This window comes from Carettochelys insculpta, chromosome 1, assembly GCF_033958435.1.
Source record: "Carettochelys insculpta isolate YL-2023 chromosome 1, ASM3395843v1, whole genome shotgun sequence".
NCBI classification, from domain to species: Eukaryota; Metazoa; Chordata; order Testudines; family Carettochelyidae; genus Carettochelys; species Carettochelys insculpta.
Window position 1 is genome coordinate 175,576,815 of NC_134137.1, and position 18,180 is coordinate 175,594,994.

Below are 18,180 nucleotides of genomic sequence, written 5' to 3' on the forward strand. Positions count from 1 at the left end.
CAGTGTATACAACCTCTTGTGATCCCAGCATCTTCTCTCCCACGCATCCTGTTTTTTTGTCTTCTACAATGGTATACTCATCCCTCGTTTAATGAGTACTGTACTTATGAGTACTCACTAAAATGAGGAACATATATACCTACCTTTTATTCACTATATGAGTGAACTTCCCCTGCCTCTATGAGCAGGATCCCTGGCTGGGGGGCGGGGAGACCCATAGCTGGAGGCTTCTCCCTTCCTTCCCTCAGACATGCAGCTGTCTGACAGCCCTTTGGCTGGGGGAAAAAGAGGGAGAAGGCTTTTAGCCTGGTTCCCTCCCCTGCAGTGGTGGGAATGTGAAACTGACCAGCCATGAGCTGATCAGATTCCTGGCCCTGCAAGCCATGGGGGGACTGGAACCAGCCTGCCCCTGGTTCCCAGGTCCTGCCACTCTGGGAGCCAGGAAATTGACCAGCCCTGGTGGTTCCTGGTTCCATTCCCCCTGCAGGAAAACTTGAGTTATTCTGGGGTTGCAGGAACAACCCCTGGGTAACTCCAGGGCTTACTGTATTTTGTCACACACACACACACACACATACACGCCCCGCCCCGCCCCGCAGCCAGATTTTTAACTGCCTCCAGCGTTAAGCCCGCCCAGCAGCCTCAAACCTTCTCTGGCCTTAGACACACGCGCCCGCCCCGCCCCCCCCCCGCCAGCAGCCACAAACCACCCCCAGCCTTACAACCCCCCAGCAGCCCCAAATTTCCCCCCGTCTTAGACCCCCCTGCCCCCGCATCCCTCAACAGCTCCAGCCTTAGACACTCCTCCTTCTCATGCAGCCTCTTCACTGGGGCTGCTAGGCTGGGTGGCTCCCCCAGCCTTCCTGTTCCCAGCAATTAACTCAAGTGTTAAGGTTTCAGCACCTCGGCATAAGGTAATTGCGATCTCTAGTGATAGAAATAGCTGCCATCTCCAGCAGTTATCGTTATTGATAGACATCTGCCTGAGGCAGCGGTATTAAGACACTGCAAATGGCTTCTTTAACAGCCGCATGCAGCTGGAAACTGCTCAGCTGGCAACCTTTAACAAATCTAATGGGACCCGTGTTTTGGAAATCCCTGCTCTATATGCATACACTACATCCTACTTCTAGTGCCAGACTACTCAGATACATCAGAAAAGTACCTTAAACTCAACTGGTTTATGTCAACTTACAAGCCCTTGGAACAAATTAGAGACTTTTACATGTATTTTAATGGGAATTTAGTGTCGCTCTTATGAGTTTTCACCTACGAGCAGAAATTTGGGAACGAATTGTGCTTGTATAGCGAGGAATGAGTGTAATTTGACCCTACTTTGAAGCTTGTACCTTTTAGGCTCTTGTTAAATTTATACGTCACCTCAAGGCTCATTCTGGGAAGTAATAACATTAACTGCCTTTTAAAGAGTGCTGCTTATTTAAATGAGTTGCTGTACAGGTTGAATCTCTCTCGTTCGTCACTCTCGTCTGATAACATCTGTAATCGGACATTTTATTCAGTCAGAGGACTACTAATGGGTGTGGCCAAGCTTCCCATGGTTCCGTAAAGTTTGTTTACAGCCACCAGTCATGGCTCTCATTCTGTGCGTATAGTTAGCCGTAACTTCCCACTAAATGTTTTCCAAGAGCCCAGTAAGCAGTGACAGTGTTAGTAATGCTGCTAGACAATATTAGCCTCCTGTGGTTCTGCATACTCTCTTGTTTTGGCACCAGTCAGGTCCTTATGGTGCAGGACTAGAGAGGTTCAACCTCCAGTTCAAATTACACCACAACCATGAATATCAAAATTTTGATCTATCTAAACCGGTACTTAAATAGCTGACAATAGACTCTTGATTTTTGTAATCTAAATATGATTTTTATGTATCTAAATATTTACATATGATAGAGATCTAGGATGAATTGCTAAAATTCTAATACGATTAAAAATTCAGTCTGTGGGGGTCCATTTCTGAATGGATCCCAAGTCCGTAATCAGATTTGCATTAGTGAATGTTTCTGCTTGTTTCAAAGTCAAGCTGACTTCAGAGAGACTCCATATGTTTTGAAGGTGTCTCAGTGTAGATCCAATTGTAGGGTTGTAGTCCTAATTATTGTGTCAAGGAGTGCATTAAATTAACTGAAAGTAACAAAAAAAAATTCACTAATGTGTAGTAGAGGAATCTTGACCTTGCTTTAAATAGCAGGGAGTTTCTGGTAGGTGAAGTTTGGATAGGGCTATACAATGTTGCTTGTTCCAAAAAAATAAGACAACTTACCTTGAGTTCATTTCTTCAATCTAGATTGAAGGGCAAGGACATGGCGCTGTTTTTGACTGCAAGTTTTCATCAGATGGACAACATTTTGCCTGTACAGATTCTCATGGGCATCTGTTGATATTTGGTTTTGGTTGTAACAAGCCTTATGAAAAGGTCAGTTTAGCTTTCAGTTTACACTAGCTTTTTATAATAACTAGAGGAATGGATGAATTCGTGTGAAAAACGTACTGCATACTTGGATATAGCCATTTCCTATTTTGACTTTTTGGGTTTTTTTGCTTTGCTTAATAAGCAGTTTTTTTCTCAAGTGCCTCCCCCCCCCCCAAAAAAAAAAAAAAGAAAAGAAAAGAAAAAGAAAAGGCAAGCAGAAATTCTGTAAAAACAACAACTCTAGTTGCATATTTATCATTTGCGTTTTTTCCTAAATAGCCTATGTATTCAACTTGGGATCAAAAAGTGAAAGTGGTTCATTCCTTCTAGCTTGTCAATATCAGTAATAAAATATCTGGCTATGACCTCTTTGATGCTTTTGTAACCCCACTTTGCTTCAATACAATTGCATGAATGTAGCTGAAATCTCAATTTTGATGGCAGAATTTTTACGTCTGGTGCTGTCTCTTGATGACAAAAGAGCCCGGCCTGACTTTGAGATCCCATAGCAAATTTGTAGCTTAACCGTTGTTGAATTATATGTTTTGATGGAAACGCAGTAAATGTTTGGTACATGTTAAATGAAAAACAGAAATTTGAAATGCTGTTTTATAGTAAGGTAGAAAAGCAATTTTATTTACTAAAGGATTACAGAACTTTCAATATATTAGCCTCTCAAAGACCAAGGTAATGAACACTTTTAAGTGCTTGTCTATCGGAGTTCCTTACTTCTGTGAGTGATATGATATCCTCAAAGCAACACGCATCTAGGATAAGATAAGGTATTTGTGGCTTTTTAACTTTTGAGAACTTGATCTCTCCTATTTTTTGCAATAGGAGGTAAACTTAGTACAATTTTGTTCTGCATGTAGTTTCTGTAACATACCCTCTTTTCAAGTTGACAATATGCAAGCTTCGTTTCTTTTCAGATTCCTGATCAGATGTTCTTCCACACTGACTACCGACCATTGATTCGAGACTCTAACAATTATGTCCTAGATGAACAGACTCAACAGGCTCCTCATCTGATGCCACCTCCATTCTTAGTAGATGTAGATGGAAACCCTCATCCAACAAAATACCAGAGATTAGTACCAGGAAGAGAGAATTGTGCAGATGAACATTTGATTCCTCAACTGGGATATATAGCAACAAGTAAGAACAGTAATTATAACTTCAGGAGCTGTATCTGGCTATGTCTACGCTATAGAGATATTTTGAGATAACAGCTGTTATTTCAAAATAATTTTGCTACTGTCTTCACTGCGCATATGCTATTTCTAAATAAATTTGAAATAGCATGTGTTATTTTGAAATCGGTAACCTTCACTGCTGGAGGAATAGCGCCTATTTCAAAATATGCGCTTTGAAGACTTGAAATAGCTGTCATGGTGCCCAGTGGCAATATTTCAAAAGAGCTCAGTGCCTGGAAATGCTCTTTCGAAATAGCTGTTTTGAAATATCATAGGCTATGTCTACACTAGAGAGTTTTGTACATAAAACGGGGGTTTTGTTGACAAAACTCGTGGAGCCTCTACACACACAATGTGTCTATACAAAAAAGTGGGTTGATCTTTGGATTCACTCTGTTGACAAAAGAGCCCCCAAAGCGTCTACATGGGTGTTTGTCGACACTTTCTGTTGACAAAACAGTCTGTCAACAGAAATTTTGTTGGACATCTCTTCGGACAGTAACTTCTGTAGACAGATGCTTCTAGTGTAGACGTAACCTTATTTTGAAATAAGTCTGTAGTGTAGCTGTAGCCTGTTTTGACTGGACTTTAGAACCATTACAATCCTTTTGAACAGGAAAAGATTGGTGTATGTTACCTTAAATTTATATAGTTGAGTTTTAATGGAATTGTAACTATCTTGTACCACAAATATCTATTGGTTATGTTATTGTCCAAGTGTATGTGACATAGTTTCAACTTCTAGTTGCTGGTTTACAAAGAGGTTAAAATCACAGCTACTGAGAGTAGTGGTTTAGCTCACACTGAAAAGGAATTAATTCCTTTGAACAAAAGATTTCTTCCTTCTGTTGTCTTATAGTTGATTATCTTAGGCTGCATCTATGCTACTAGTTAAAATCAATATATAATAAATTTGAATACTTAATCTCGATATTATGAATTCGAATAAAGTGTCCACAAACCTTCTTGAAATTCGGCCCACCTTTTCTCAGTGTTGAATCTTTATGTTCCCATTGCCTCATGCAAGTTCGACAGTGTGAACACTGCATTGTAGGAACCAATCCCACAGTGCCTGAGCCCCAGTTGCTTTTGAGTGTTTCATGTTGGGATCTCAGAATTCCAAGCACTGTCCCAGAATTCAGTGCATCGCTAACCGTGCAAAAGAAAAGAACTGGAGATTTTGCCATTCCCTGCTGCAGCATTCCAGTGCAAGCATGGATCTACGAACACTACAGCTCATACCAGACATCATTTTGGCAACCACAGCAGCTGTCATGCAATTTGTCATTCAATCCCAAAGCTCATTGTTGCTTGTCTATCCTATTGGTGCTGCTGATGGTGATGATGAGGATGGTGTTTTGGAACAGCAATTGAGCCAACTGCCATCCAAGAACACAGAGCTGGTGGCTGTCACGAATGAATTGATGACAGTGGAGCAGCATTTTTGTATTTAAGAGACCAGCACACACTGGTGGGATCCCATCATTTTGGAGTACTGGGACGACTAGCAGTAGGTTCAGAACTTTTACATGTGCAAGTCCACCTTTATGGAACATTTTGATTCGCTGGTGCCCAGCCTGAAGCACAGCAACGCCAAAATGAGGCAGGCTTTAATGGTACAGAAGTGAGTGGCAATTGCACTGTGGCAGTTTGCAACCCCCAACAGTTACCAGTCAGTGGCAAATCAGTTTGGGGTGGGCAGATCTACAGTGGAGTCCGTGGTGATGGAGGTTGCTCATGCAATCTGTTGGCATCTCCTTCTGGAGGCTGTGACAATGGGAGATGTACAGGCCGTAGTGGATGGCCTAGGAAAGCCCGGGGCAGCAAACTGTGGTGGGGCAATAGATGGCACTTGCATCCCCATCACGGCCCCATCCCACCTGGCCTTGGAGTATATTGATCAAAAAGGGGTACATCTCCATAGCTATGCAGAGGTTGGTATATCACAAAAGCTGCGTCTACACGTGCACGCTACTTTGAAGTAGCGGCAGTAACTTCGAAATAGCGCCCGTCACGTCTACACGTGTTGGGCGCTATTTCGAAGTTGAAATCGACGTTAGGCGGCGAGACGTCGAAGTCGCTAACCCCATGAGGGGATGGGAATAGCGCCCTACTTCGACGTTCAACATCGAAGTAGGGACGTGTAGACGATCCGCGTCCCGCAACATCGAAATAGCGGGGTCCTCCATGGTGGCCATCAGCTGGGGGGTTGAGAGATACTCTCTCTCCAGCCCTTGTGGGGCTCTGTGGTCACCGTGGGCAGCAGCCCTTAGCCCAGGGCTTCTGGCTGCTGCTGCTGCAGCTGGGGGTCCGTGCTGCATATACAGGGTCTGCAACTAGTTGTTGGCTCTGTGTATCTTGCACTGTTTAATGAAAGCGTGTCTGGGAGGGGCCCTTTAAGGGAGCGACTTGCTGTTGAGTCCGCCCCGTGACCCTGTCTGCAGCTGTGCCTGGCTCCCTTATTTCGATGTGTGCTACTTTGGCGTGTAGACGTTCCCTCGCTGCGCCTATTTCGATGTCGGGCTGCGCAACGTCGAAGTTGAACATCGACGTTGCCGGCCCTGGAGGACGTGTAGACATTATTCATCGAAATAGTCTATTTCGATGTCGCAACATCGAAATAAGCTACTTCGAAGTAGCGTGCACGTGTAGACGTAGCCAAAGATCGTTTTATTGACATCAATGTTGGCTGGTCAGGGAGTGTTCACGACGCGTGCATATTCCGAAATTCAGGACTGTACAAAAAGCTCCTGGATGGGACTCTTTTCACTGATCAGAAAATCAGGATTGACGATGTGCAGATGCCCATTGTTATATTGGGCGACCCGGCTTACCCTCCGCTTCCCTGCCTGATGAAGCCCTACACAGGAGCTCTGGACACCAGGAAGGAAAGCTTTAATTACAGATTGAACGGGGTAGAATGATTATGGGATGCACCTTTGGAAGTTTGAAAGTGAGGTTCAGATGTTTGTTGACCTGTTTGGATGTTTCTGAAGCCAATGTCCCACTGTTATTACAGCATGCACTACTTTGCACAATGTGTGGCTCAAGGCAGGAGACTTTCCCCAATACCTGGAATTCTGAAGCGGAGGCAATAGGCAGGGCTTTCTTGCAGCCATCTACGCTGCCATCCACCAGAAGCCACACTCAGGCTGCAGAAATAAAGGACACTTTGAAAAACAGCTTTATGACTGATCTGTAATGCACATGGTACCTATGTATGTCTCTGCCATAATGCCAATAAACTTACTGTGCCGTAATTAATTAATACTCTGTTTTGGTGGGAGGGGGTTAATTTAATAAATAGAATGTGCTGTGCCTTCGCACCCTCTCCCCCACCCCACCCGGTTCCCTCAGCCACACGTCTACTGTGGACAGGGGAGTTGCACTCCCACTCCCCCGAGACCCCCATTCCCTGCGCTCTTGCAGGACAAGAAATCACACCAAGCTCAAAGGAGTGATTTTATATTGCAGGCAGGAGAGGTTTAAGTGGCTGGAAAAAGAAGCCTTCTCAAGGGTGCTTGAATAGCTTTAGGTAATGGCCCTTGGGGCTGGAGAGGCAGGGTGGCCTTGCCCTCCCTCTGTACATGCGGGGACCCTGATGATGTGTGTGTGGGCGCCTTCTCACCCACTGACCAGGGTCCCCTGAGATCAGCTGATGCCCTGCTGGTTTGGGAGTCCCTCTGCAACTGAAACAGGAAGCCCAGGATCTCTGTCTGCTCACTAACAGCTGTTACGAGCTTTGCTGCGACCTCTGTCTGCTTTGACAGTTGCTGGTGCTGCAGGTCAAGCATTCTCTCATTAGTTAATTTGACTCTGGTGCCACTCAGCTGTGCTGTGACCCCATTGAGCAATGAGTGTCCTTTGTCAAGTTCTTCTGCTCTGCCTGAGTGTCTTGCATGGGCTGCAGAATCATATCTTGTTTGCATTTCCTGTGTCTCCTGGTTTTCTCTGTAACACTGGACATTGAGTTTGGAAAATGAAGGTCAAAATTAAGACACAATTGACATAATGTGCTTTGAAGTGCAATGAATGGGTCTTTCTGTGTACTGTCAGTGAAAGTATACTTTTGAAGGACACATGGGTTACTAAGGATGGGGACAATAAGTGTGCATTTCACAATACCTCACTTCCCATCGCTTTTCCAGCACGTTGCTTTGTGAACATAGTAAGTTATAAGCAAATGTCCTCTTTTGATGCAAATGGGAAGGTCTGCAAAGCAGGGGCAGCCTCCAGATGTCCTGGCCGGATATCGTATGGCAGTGGCAAATGGATGGCTGCGTCCGAGGCTTCGATGCACAATAAAAATAATGAAAAGGAAAAAAAAAATTCAGAGAGAGGCTGGATGTAAAGGGACATGGGAGAGGAAAAGTATAGCAGAGGAATCCCCCACATAGCTCGAGGATTCTGAGAACTGCAAACAAATGGTGCTTGGTAAGGGACGTGGGAGGGGAAACGCCTAGCAGAGCCTGGCAGCCGCATGGCACCTGGGTGTCCTGCAAAATGAAAAGAAATGCTGGGGGAAGAGGGATTGGCAGAGAAAATGTCCAGCAGAACCCAGCAGCAGTGTGGCACAGGGGGTGGGGTGTTAGGCGGTGGCTGGGTAATGTGTGGTGAGGTATTCCCCTGGGTCCTAAACATCCCAGTTTTTTACTGTTAGAGCAGGGAGCTCCTAGCACTCTCACCTACGGCCAGGCTGTGGTAACCAAACGGTTAAAGTTCTTTTTGTTGTGCTGGCTGTGTTGCAATGACAAAAGGGTTAATAGCAGTCAGGCTTAGATCTTAACTGGTTACAAGTTTATTAAGCTACAGTTATAAGCGTGTGGTTACAAAAGGCTATTGTCTACTTCTTATATGCTAGCAAAGTACAGGTGTTAATAGGTTACGTTACAATCCAATACAAAGATATCTGTTACCATCTAACACAATATCTTGATACAATGACATCTAGTTACAGAGCTCTAATTCTTTAGCTGTGCACAAAAAGAAAGGAGACCTAGCATGGGTATATCTTACCCTCTCTGCGTCTCTTGATACCAGCGTAGCCAAGCCGGATCGGTCACTCAATTCCACGGAAAGACGAATACAAGGTTGGGTGTCCCCAGCTGCGGACCTCGGGAGGCAATCACCTGACCCGACCAGCAGGTAGTTGGTGGAATGCACTCAGAGTTAGAGTTCTGCTGGGCCCACCTTTTGTACCCCTTTTAGGTTACGTATTCTCTTTATCTGTGGTGCCAGATTGTACTGGTCTGTCTTTTGTGACGCCAGTTGGTTACAAGGGCATTTCTTACTTAATTTGCACTTGTAAGACAGGAGGTAAGCAATTTAGTAGTACAGTACATTCTTTTTGTGTGGGCGGGGACTTCCTCTTCTGGGATGGTATGTGTGTGTGCATGTGTGCACCAAATTCATCAATGCCAGCTGGGGTGATTTCTTGTGGGTTTCCCCCCCCTCTTGTTGACAGTTTGGCCTGTTAGCCTTCTATCTGTACTTTCTGTTTCTCAGAGTCATGATAAGCTAGCACATCTGGGCCTCAATGAGGGGCATCAAAGACTGCTGTTAGCAGCCGTTTCCGTGACCTGTGTGCTCCTCAGTGGGGGGGGTGGGGGCAGCGAGCAAGCTGGCTTATAAAGGGGAGACTTTGTCTGGCTACATGGGGTCATGAAAAAGTAAAGAAATCCTGGTTGGAAAGGGACATGCAAGGGGACCCTCCCTCCCCCTAGCCTGCAAACTGTGTTGTTGGGTGGTGAATGGAGTGCCTGCTGGCTGCTGCAGGCCAGTGTAAAGAGGCAGGAAACGTGTTAACGAACAAACAAACAAAAAAGATGTGAATTCCTGTGCTTCCACAGGTTGCCAAAGAAGACATCACTCTCTTAAAACTAACAGATATGGAGAAAGAACAGCTACTCTTGCTGTGTGACCGAAAGCCTGGAAAATTGGCTAAAATGCTGTGTGGTTCGATGATACTAGATTGCTTCTGGCAAGATGTGCTAACTTGGAAGCTGCAACAAATCAGGACTGCCCAAGAATCTCATTAAAAAAAAGTACAGGAGTCCCTGACTGAGGCCTTTGAGGAGATCTCCAAAAAGAAGCTCTCCATCCCAAGAAACATTAACATGCTCTTCTGAAGGGCACAGAAGTCCAGCTAGCAAACCTGTACCTATGCAAAACCCTATAATTATACCCACCCCCAACCTGCTTCTAGCATGCAGAATCAAGACTCCCTTGAGCTGCTTGCTCCAGATGGCTTGCAGACTGGCTTGGAGCGGACTGCCGTGGACGATCCTGGTGTGGAGGGGAATGCAATGGAGGGGACCAGTTCTAGGTCTGTGGTGAAGAGCTGCAGGCTGTCCAGAGCAACTTCATCTGTCCCCTGGTTATTGCTCCCTAACTCCTCTCCGTCCCCCTCTTCCTTTGGGCCACACTGCTCCTGTGTGTTTACCCCGGAATCCATACCTGGGCCTCCACAACTATTGTAATTCAGTCCAGGATCCGTGGTGATGTCAGTCTCCATAAGCATGTGGAACTGTTGATAATAGCGGCAGGTCTGTGGAGCTGCCCTTGACCATTGGTTGGCTTTCTGGCCTTTTTGATAGGCCTGATGGAGTTCTTTAACCTTCACCTGGCACTGCATAGAGTCCGGAGAGTGACCTCAGGCTGCCGTCTCACATGCCATCTGATCATAGATGGACACGTTTTTCTTGGCCACCCAAAATCTGTTTGCCACTGATTGGTCTTCCCAAATGGCAGTGAGATCCAGAATCTTCTGGTGGGTCAAGCTGGGGCTCTCTTGCAAGCCTGAGAAGTGCTCATGATTGTAGTACAGGGCTACTGATAATTGCTACTGATGAGGTGCGATGCAATGGGCAAAGGGATTTTTTCATAACTGATGCTCTTTTTATTTGCAGGGTTGGGCTGCTAAATTCAAATTTAATCCAAACTTTGTGATCATACTTTGACCTTCTTCCAGCATACCTGACAGCATTGCACAACGAAGCAGCCGTACTTGGAGGGTTACCTTGCAGCTTTGTGAGATACATACTGGACATTTCTGGAGGCTACCAAATTCTAATTAAGGACATAGTGCTTCCACACTAGCCTTGATTTGAGATTTTAAATTTGAGATTAATGCTGTATCTGTCCCGTAATATCAATATTCTGTAGTCGGCATTATGGCTCAATAAATTGAGTTAACAGTATTCTGTGTGAAGACTGTCACATTTTAATATTGATCTAAAGCCTTGAAATTCAAATTTATCTTGTAGATGCAGCCTTATAGATTTCCAGAGATTTTCACCACATAAGCTTTTGTTGGCAAAGACCCACTTAATTGGCTGCACATCTGATGAAATGGGTCTTTGCCATGAAAGCTTATGCTCCAAAGTAACCTTTTTTAGTCTAGAAGGTGCCACAAGACTTCTGATTGTTTTTGCAGGTACAGACTAACACCTACTCCTCTGTTAGTTGATGATTGATTTCCTGGCTATAGCAGCCATAGTGTGGGTATGCAAGAATCAGTAAATAATATTAAGGGATACATCATGTTAAATATTCTAAAAAAATAAAAAGCTTTGCTTTTGGTATGCATAACATCTTAACATTATTGAAAACAGAATTTGTTCTAACTTGCTTTCATGCTGTTTATGCAAACCAAGAAATGCAAAGTATGAACAGTGACAATAGTCTTTCACATTTTTGTTTTTTTATTAATTTAATTTTTTGATTCCTGTGTGTGAGATGAGCACAGTCATATTTGTGTTGCAGTTTCTGCAGGGCCTAATTTAAAAAAAAATGCTTTATTATGAATTACTTGTTTTGTTTAATATTAAAAAGGACATGTTATCAAGTAATATAAATATTAAGTGATTTATCCATGCTAGGCTTCAGAATTGTCCTCAACTATTCAATTTTAGAAGAGTTTAACTTTCAAGCTGTGTTATGAAGGTGAAAAGCATAGCAGATTTTAGTTCAATGGTAGTTAACCATTTTGCTCATGGTTTGCATTAAATTTTCCAGGTGATGGAGAGGTGGTTGAACAAGTGATAGGCCAGCAAACAATTGAACAGGATGAACAAAATCTGGAACCCAGTATTCTTGATGGCATGATAAGACAGCTACAGCAACAGCAAGACCAAAGAACTGTATCAGATCAAGAAGTTGCCCCAAATGGATTACAAAATGGAGAAGGAACGCCCAGACGAGGTCAGTTATTATTGGTAAATATGTACTTAAGTGTGAGGAGAGAGGAATGCTTTTACCTGAAATGTTTTGTGCTACCTTTGGGTATGAAATTGCACTAGTCTTCTAGTCTGTTACTGTTTAGGATCAAGATGCCTGGTAAAACTGGGATTTTTGGCTGTTTTTGGTCTAAAAGACCTGCAGATGCCTCTATAAATGTCTTTAAAATGTTGAATCTCCAGCTTATGGTACATATAACCTTAAACACAGAAAAAACGTGGATTAGATTGCAGGCAGCTAAGTATTGAAGGATATATAGAGAATACACTAATATTTCAAAAATTATTCTTGAAACTGTCACTTTTTTACTTGTATTGTTCTAAAGTTTGCCAAAATATTTTTTCAGTGAGTAATAGATTGTTCTCTCTTTCTCCACCTTGTGGACTTGAGCCATATTTAAAATGAACATGGTTCTTTTTGTTCAGTGTGCATGTACATATGACTATTTCTATTCTGCAGGGAATGGTATTTAGCTGGCGAGCTGAAGCAAAATCAGTAGGAAATATTGTCCTGCCTTCATTGGGCTTTGAAAATAGCAGTAGAGCTGATGAAGATTTTTAAAAAAGATTGACATCCTGTGTGAAATCTGGTGTTTATCACCAGAGAAGATAATCCATTTACAAAGTTTGATTATTTAACATGTTTCTGGGGAGCTATATTTTGCTGGAGAATGTTCATTTCTTATTTACAGACACAGGTGGGGCAAACTAACCACTATTTGGTGGCAAAAGATTTTCTACACTTTGCTATTTTTTTAGGTTTTAGAAGGCCAAGTTTAGACATTCAGTCCCCTCCTAATATTGGTTTGCGTCGCAGTGGGCAAGTGGAAGGGGTACGTCAAATGCACCAGAATGCTCCACGAAGTCAGATTGCCACAGAGCGAGATCTTCAGGCTTGGAAACGAAGAGTGGTTGTACCAGAAATACCAGTGTATTTGTTCAGGTGTGTGAAAAATCTAGCTGGCTCACATGGAGGACAGTTAAACAAAAAACTGAGGATGCTATCATATTATATTACATATTTAATACGTTAACGTTCTTTTAAATTCAGTGCTAATAGCCTATGCTAAAAATTTACTCTAGTGAAACTGGAAACCAGCCAATGAGAGCTGAGAAATTGGGCTGCACTACCTCACCCAGCAAAATCTCTCAGCTCCTGTTGGGTAGATGTGCAAAACTGACCAGTGGGAACTGAGAGATTTTGCCGAGTTTAGGGACAGAGCAGTACAATTTTCTTAGCTCCCATTGCCTGGTTTCTGGCCCATAAGAGCTGAGAAATTTTTCTGGGGGTGGGAGCAGGAAGCCCTGTGCAGAGAGCCGCATGGAATAGCTTTTGATCTGGGACTGCTGGTAGTGAGAGAAGCCTGCCTGAAATTGGTGCTGGCCAGGAGCTGCTTAACTAAGTGCATTCTGGCACCACACCCCAACTCCCTTCCAGACCCTGTACCCATCTTCTTCCCCTTCCCCAGGCCAGAATTCTCTCCTACGCCCATACCTGTTCCTGGACCCTGTAACCCAATAGTCCGAGCAGGTGACAACCCCCTCCTTCATCCAGACTGCCTCTCAGGCCTCCCACTGTCTCCTGAACCCCAGTCCTCTACTCCAAGCTCCCTTCTGCACCAAACCTCTGGCCCAGGTCCCACACCCGCTCTATAAAAAACAGTGCAGCCCTTGGCCAATTTCCATAATCTTGGAGTGGAAATATTGTCAAATCTTATTGCCCATTTCTGCTTTAAAGGGATCATGATGAATTTGTGGAAAAAAAATCATCTTGTAAATCCCTATTATCAGCCATGTCTGCCAATGTGTGAGGAGAGATTTTTAGTTTATGAACTGATAATAGTCCAATTTTATTATGATTCAAGCCTTCAAAGAATTACATGGGAAAACTGAGATCTTCCAGGACACCAAATTTTTAGCTTTTAGACTCCCTTCTCTCACACCTACAGTTTTTCATTGGGAAAATGCAAGATAAGAGCTGTCATCTGTGCTATTTAGAGGTGGCACTAAATATGAAATTTTTTTGAAGTTCAAGAAAAAGTGATGTGTTTTTGTACTTTTCTAGTATATTAATTCACCTCAAAGAAATTAGGTGTAAAGTAACCCTAAATATTTAGAGAACGTAGAATTTCTCTATCGCATTATTGCCTTTCCAGGAGAGATTTAAATATGGGCATTTAAACAGTCAAATTGCCAGGTCACTGAAATATTTGGGGGGGGGGGGGGCGGGAAACTAACTACTCAATTTACTTTCCAAAGGGTTGACTCTACCTTTCTTTTGACAAGTTTCAAAAATCTTTTGCAGAAAACAGGAGGAGTACCGGATTGCAAAAGGAGAAGAAGAGAGAGTGCTCTATGCAACAGAGAAGAAAAGGAAGACATTTCAGTTCTCAGAAAAGGTATGGAACAGATATAATGAATGATGAGCTCTTAATTTCTGCATGAGCAAGCCACAAGTTGAAAAAGTACCTGCAAATGTCTCTGAAGATAGCTTCTATCAGGATTCTCCCTGACCCTGCTGCACCCATTTTTAATTTTATGGCTACCCCCTTGAATTGTCATTTATTTTGGGAGCTTCACCTTCTGCCATCTAAGGAAATGACTGGAACTCTTTGGGCTTGTCTGTGCTTGCCTCCAACTTTGCAGGGGGCATGGTAATCTGGGCCATGGGAGATTACTAAGGAAGTGCTGTGGCAAATATGCAGCACTTCATTAGGCTAATTTTTCCCCGCAGCAACTTCGAAGTGTCAGACTTTGAAGTGCCAGCAATATGTGTATCTGTGGGCACTTCGAAGGCCCAAAATTTTGAGGAGTAAAGGGACTACACATGTTCTGGCGCTTCAGTTTGACATTTCAAAGTTGTTGCAGAGGAAAATTAGCCTAATGAAGTGCTGCATATTCACCGCAGCACTTCATTAGTAATCTCCCGTGGCCCTGATTACCACGCCCCTGTCGAAGTTGGGGGAAGTGTAGACCCAGCCTTTTTCAGCTTGTCTGGCTGTCGAGGGGTCTTGGATTGGATTTTTATGCAGCTGGTATTGTTTTCAAGGATTTAGATTTTAAATAGGGCAGTTCTCCCAGAAACATACAGTACTGACAAGTATAAACACAGAATCCTACAAAAAGCTATCCTCAGAGTTCATAGCAATTATTCAGAATTATAGGTTAGTGTCACATCTCTTTTGCTGCTTACTTTGTGGGTTTATTGGTGTTTTGTAACCATTACACGGTTGTCAATTTTTCCATTTCTTTTGATGCTAGAGGGGCCGTGAGAACATAGAATTGCTTAAACAAGGAAACAGTCTTGTAAAAATAAGACAAAATTGGCAGGGGGATTTGTTGACAACAGTAACCACGTATAATGCTTAACTTATTTTAAAAAAAAAAAGCTTTCAAATTGGTGTGGTAATAAGTGAAATAGTGGATTTGCAACAAGTTCTTTTAGGTTTCAAGAAACCACTATTTATACTAGCTTCTTAAACAAAAAAAAATAAAACTTAGAAGATGCTTGCCTTTCCCATAAATTCAGAAGAAATGTCTTTTTTGTTTTAATCTGTTTTACAGTCAAAATAGCACCTTATTTTTGTATTTACAATTCTTGTTTTTTACTTATTTTTCTTTATAGTTGTTATGATTGTATCTTCTCATATGACACATTTTCCATTAATTTCATAAACTTTTTCTCAATGCCATGAAAGTTGATTGAACTATAGAATAATCTAGGAGTATTGTTTATATAAATAATCATAGTTCTGCTACATAACTATGATTACTGTTTGTCTTTTTAAAAATGGTGTTATGACTTAAGATTTTGATACTACTGTAAGGTGTACCACATTTAAGCAAAAAATCGAGAATCTCTGCTCTTCAAGGATAGATCCTGTTTGTATGCTTGTATGTTTATAGTATTTGTTACAAGCCTTAAAGTTAGGTTTATTTTCATATTGTAAAGCTATTTAATTTTGTGTATCTAAGTTTGGAGATAGTTTACAAATCTTTACCATGTAAATATCAGTGTGTGTTCTTTGATTTAATCTAGATTTTAGTGGAGCTTTCATGAGGCAGTATGTTTCATTTTGGTGATTTCACTTGTGAAACATGGAAGTTGCACTGGATGTTATAATTATGAATAGTAGTTGGGATGGGGGATTGAGTGGTATTATGTATGTGAAAGTCTATGAAAAATAGCAACTTAAAACTAATATTGCATTTTAATGTAAAGCATGTAAATCTCCTGGATTAATTGTTTTACAGTATTCTGCTTAACTGAAGCGATGTCTTGCAACAGATATGTACAGTATGATGGAAATATTGATGCTGTGAAGTCATTTTTTAAAATTCAGAAATGTTCTTTCTACCTTTAGGCAAAAACTAATTGATTGCATTAATTCAGCATTATATCTTTATTTTTAATACCTTACATTTTAACTCTGTGTAAATTAGAGTGACTCTGAAGCTTCACTGATCCAGTCTAAGCGTAGACTACATAGGCGTAAATATCCAAATTATCGAACATGGAATAACACAGGACAGCTTGATTCATCCGATGAGGAAAGGGATGACTGTTTTGGCTTTATAAACCAGGTGATTGCTTTCCAAATTCTTTGTAGTAGTAACTGGAGTTAGTAGAAAGTTATCCTGACAGTTCAATAAAATGTCAAATTTCTGTTGCAGAAAATGTGTGTATTCACTTTTTTACAAGAACAAATATTTTATAATACATTGTCAACAGATATTGTAAGTGTTTTAGGTTGCCCAACAATTCTTTTATCAAACCTTGCTTATTGTTTGTGCATATGGTGCCAAACTCTTTTTGATCAATTTTCTTTATCAGGCACAGTCTGAGCACTTCTGAAAGTTTCAGCAAATGTCATCTACCCATTTCAAAGAATGAGATTTGCAAAACATTTTTTCCTATTTTTTTTTCCACTCTTACAGTTTTCATTTAGCAGCTCTAGTGCCTTTATGCTTGGTCGTAGGGATTTGAAATTTGTTACACACTCGTGTCTGATGTCTTTGTTCTATGGAAAAAACTGCCTAAATTAATTCAAGTTTGTAATTCTTTGGGGGGAAAAAATGTTTGCATATGCAAAGTAGTGACTTGGAATTTGGCAGCTAAATTCTCTGAAGGTTCTCTCTGTGGGGTATACTCTAGCCAGTGGTTGCGGGATTTAGCAGTATTTCCCCGTAAATGCTGCCTGGACTGTAATGTTGGGCACAGGAACTGAAAGCAATGAGGCTCTCCGGTGTCTGTGTCTTCCCCGCAAGTGCAGAGGGGACAAGAGCCAGAAATGGGGCAGTTGAAAGCCAGGGAAAGATGCTGCTTACTATGGTGTAGTGTTGAATCAGGGTAGAGTAGTGAAGAGCCTATTGTCTTTAGGAGGCCTGCTTCATCTTTTACACAAGTAGGTAAGTAACAGAGAGGAAGCCGTGCTAGTCTATACACTATCAAAACAAAAAGCAGTCAAGTAGCACTTTAAAGACTAGCAAAATAGTTTATTAGGTGAGCTTTCTTCAGACCATGAAGAAGTGGGTCTGTCCCACGAAAGCTCACCTGATACAAGTAGATGAATATGTAGTAAATAAGGCAGAGAGTTGCACGAATAGAGGATAAGGCAGTTGAATGCACAGGCAGCATTAATTCTGGCATTTCTTGAGTGCTTGACTCTTCAACCCTAACAATTTCCTTTTAACATACATTTTGTGTACTGTAGGCACAACCTGAATCATGGTCTGTTCTAGTAGTGCTCATGATGATACCCAGTTACTGGGTCTATTAAAGACACAGTCCTTTACAAATTCACAAGGAGCTGCGGGAAATCTGAAATTCACAGGGGCAAAATTTGGCAAAAATTGCTGGATAATATTGAAACTTACGCAGTTTACTGGGGGATATGTCACATCTTGTAATCCATTTTGCATTTAAATTTATACAGTTTTACTTTAAAAATTATTGAATATAAGGCAAATCAATAGGCATGGAGATTTTGTAAAATTTTCAGCATATCTTGTACAAAATATTTAATGAAAACATGAAAACAAATTTCAGAAATTGGAAATCTGCTTTTATGGGGAAAAGAGGAGCTTGGGAGTCTTATGTGTTGAACTCCATCCTTTTACTTTCTTTAAATCCTTTTGTATTTTAAATGAGCCAGATACCATTATACTGACTTCATGAGACTATCAGGAATTTAAGATACTGCTAATTTGAGTATTAAAATTTAGGAGAGGCTATGCAGTCGTCATAAAAACAGTGCAGCCTTGGAAACAGTTGTAACAGTTCATAGCCCCTGTTTCTGTACAGTCTACCCAGGTTGAATAA

General features: G+C 41.9%; 1 protein-coding gene across 6 annotated transcripts in view; it reads left to right on the forward strand.

The window, feature by feature from the left end:
• Window positions 1-18,180, forward strand: part of BRWD1 (bromodomain and WD repeat domain containing 1) — a 134,192-nt gene that overhangs the window by 28,485 nt on the left and 87,527 nt on the right. For 5 of the 6 annotated variants that reach the window (XM_074995962.1, XM_074995969.1, XM_074995974.1 and 2 more), the window contains 6 exons: window positions 2,303-2,431; window positions 3,358-3,583; window positions 11,638-11,823; window positions 12,618-12,801; window positions 14,164-14,257; window positions 16,302-16,442. In XM_074995962.1, the coding sequence (XP_074852063.1) occupies window positions 2,303-2,431; window positions 3,358-3,583; window positions 11,638-11,823; window positions 12,618-12,801; window positions 14,164-14,257; window positions 16,302-16,442 (960 nt within the window). Of the gene's footprint in view, window positions 1-2,302; window positions 2,432-3,357; window positions 3,584-6,640; window positions 6,875-11,637; window positions 11,824-12,617; window positions 12,802-14,163; window positions 14,258-16,301; window positions 16,443-18,180 lie in introns of those variants that run through there. The other variant, XM_074995980.1, reaches the window with a different exon arrangement.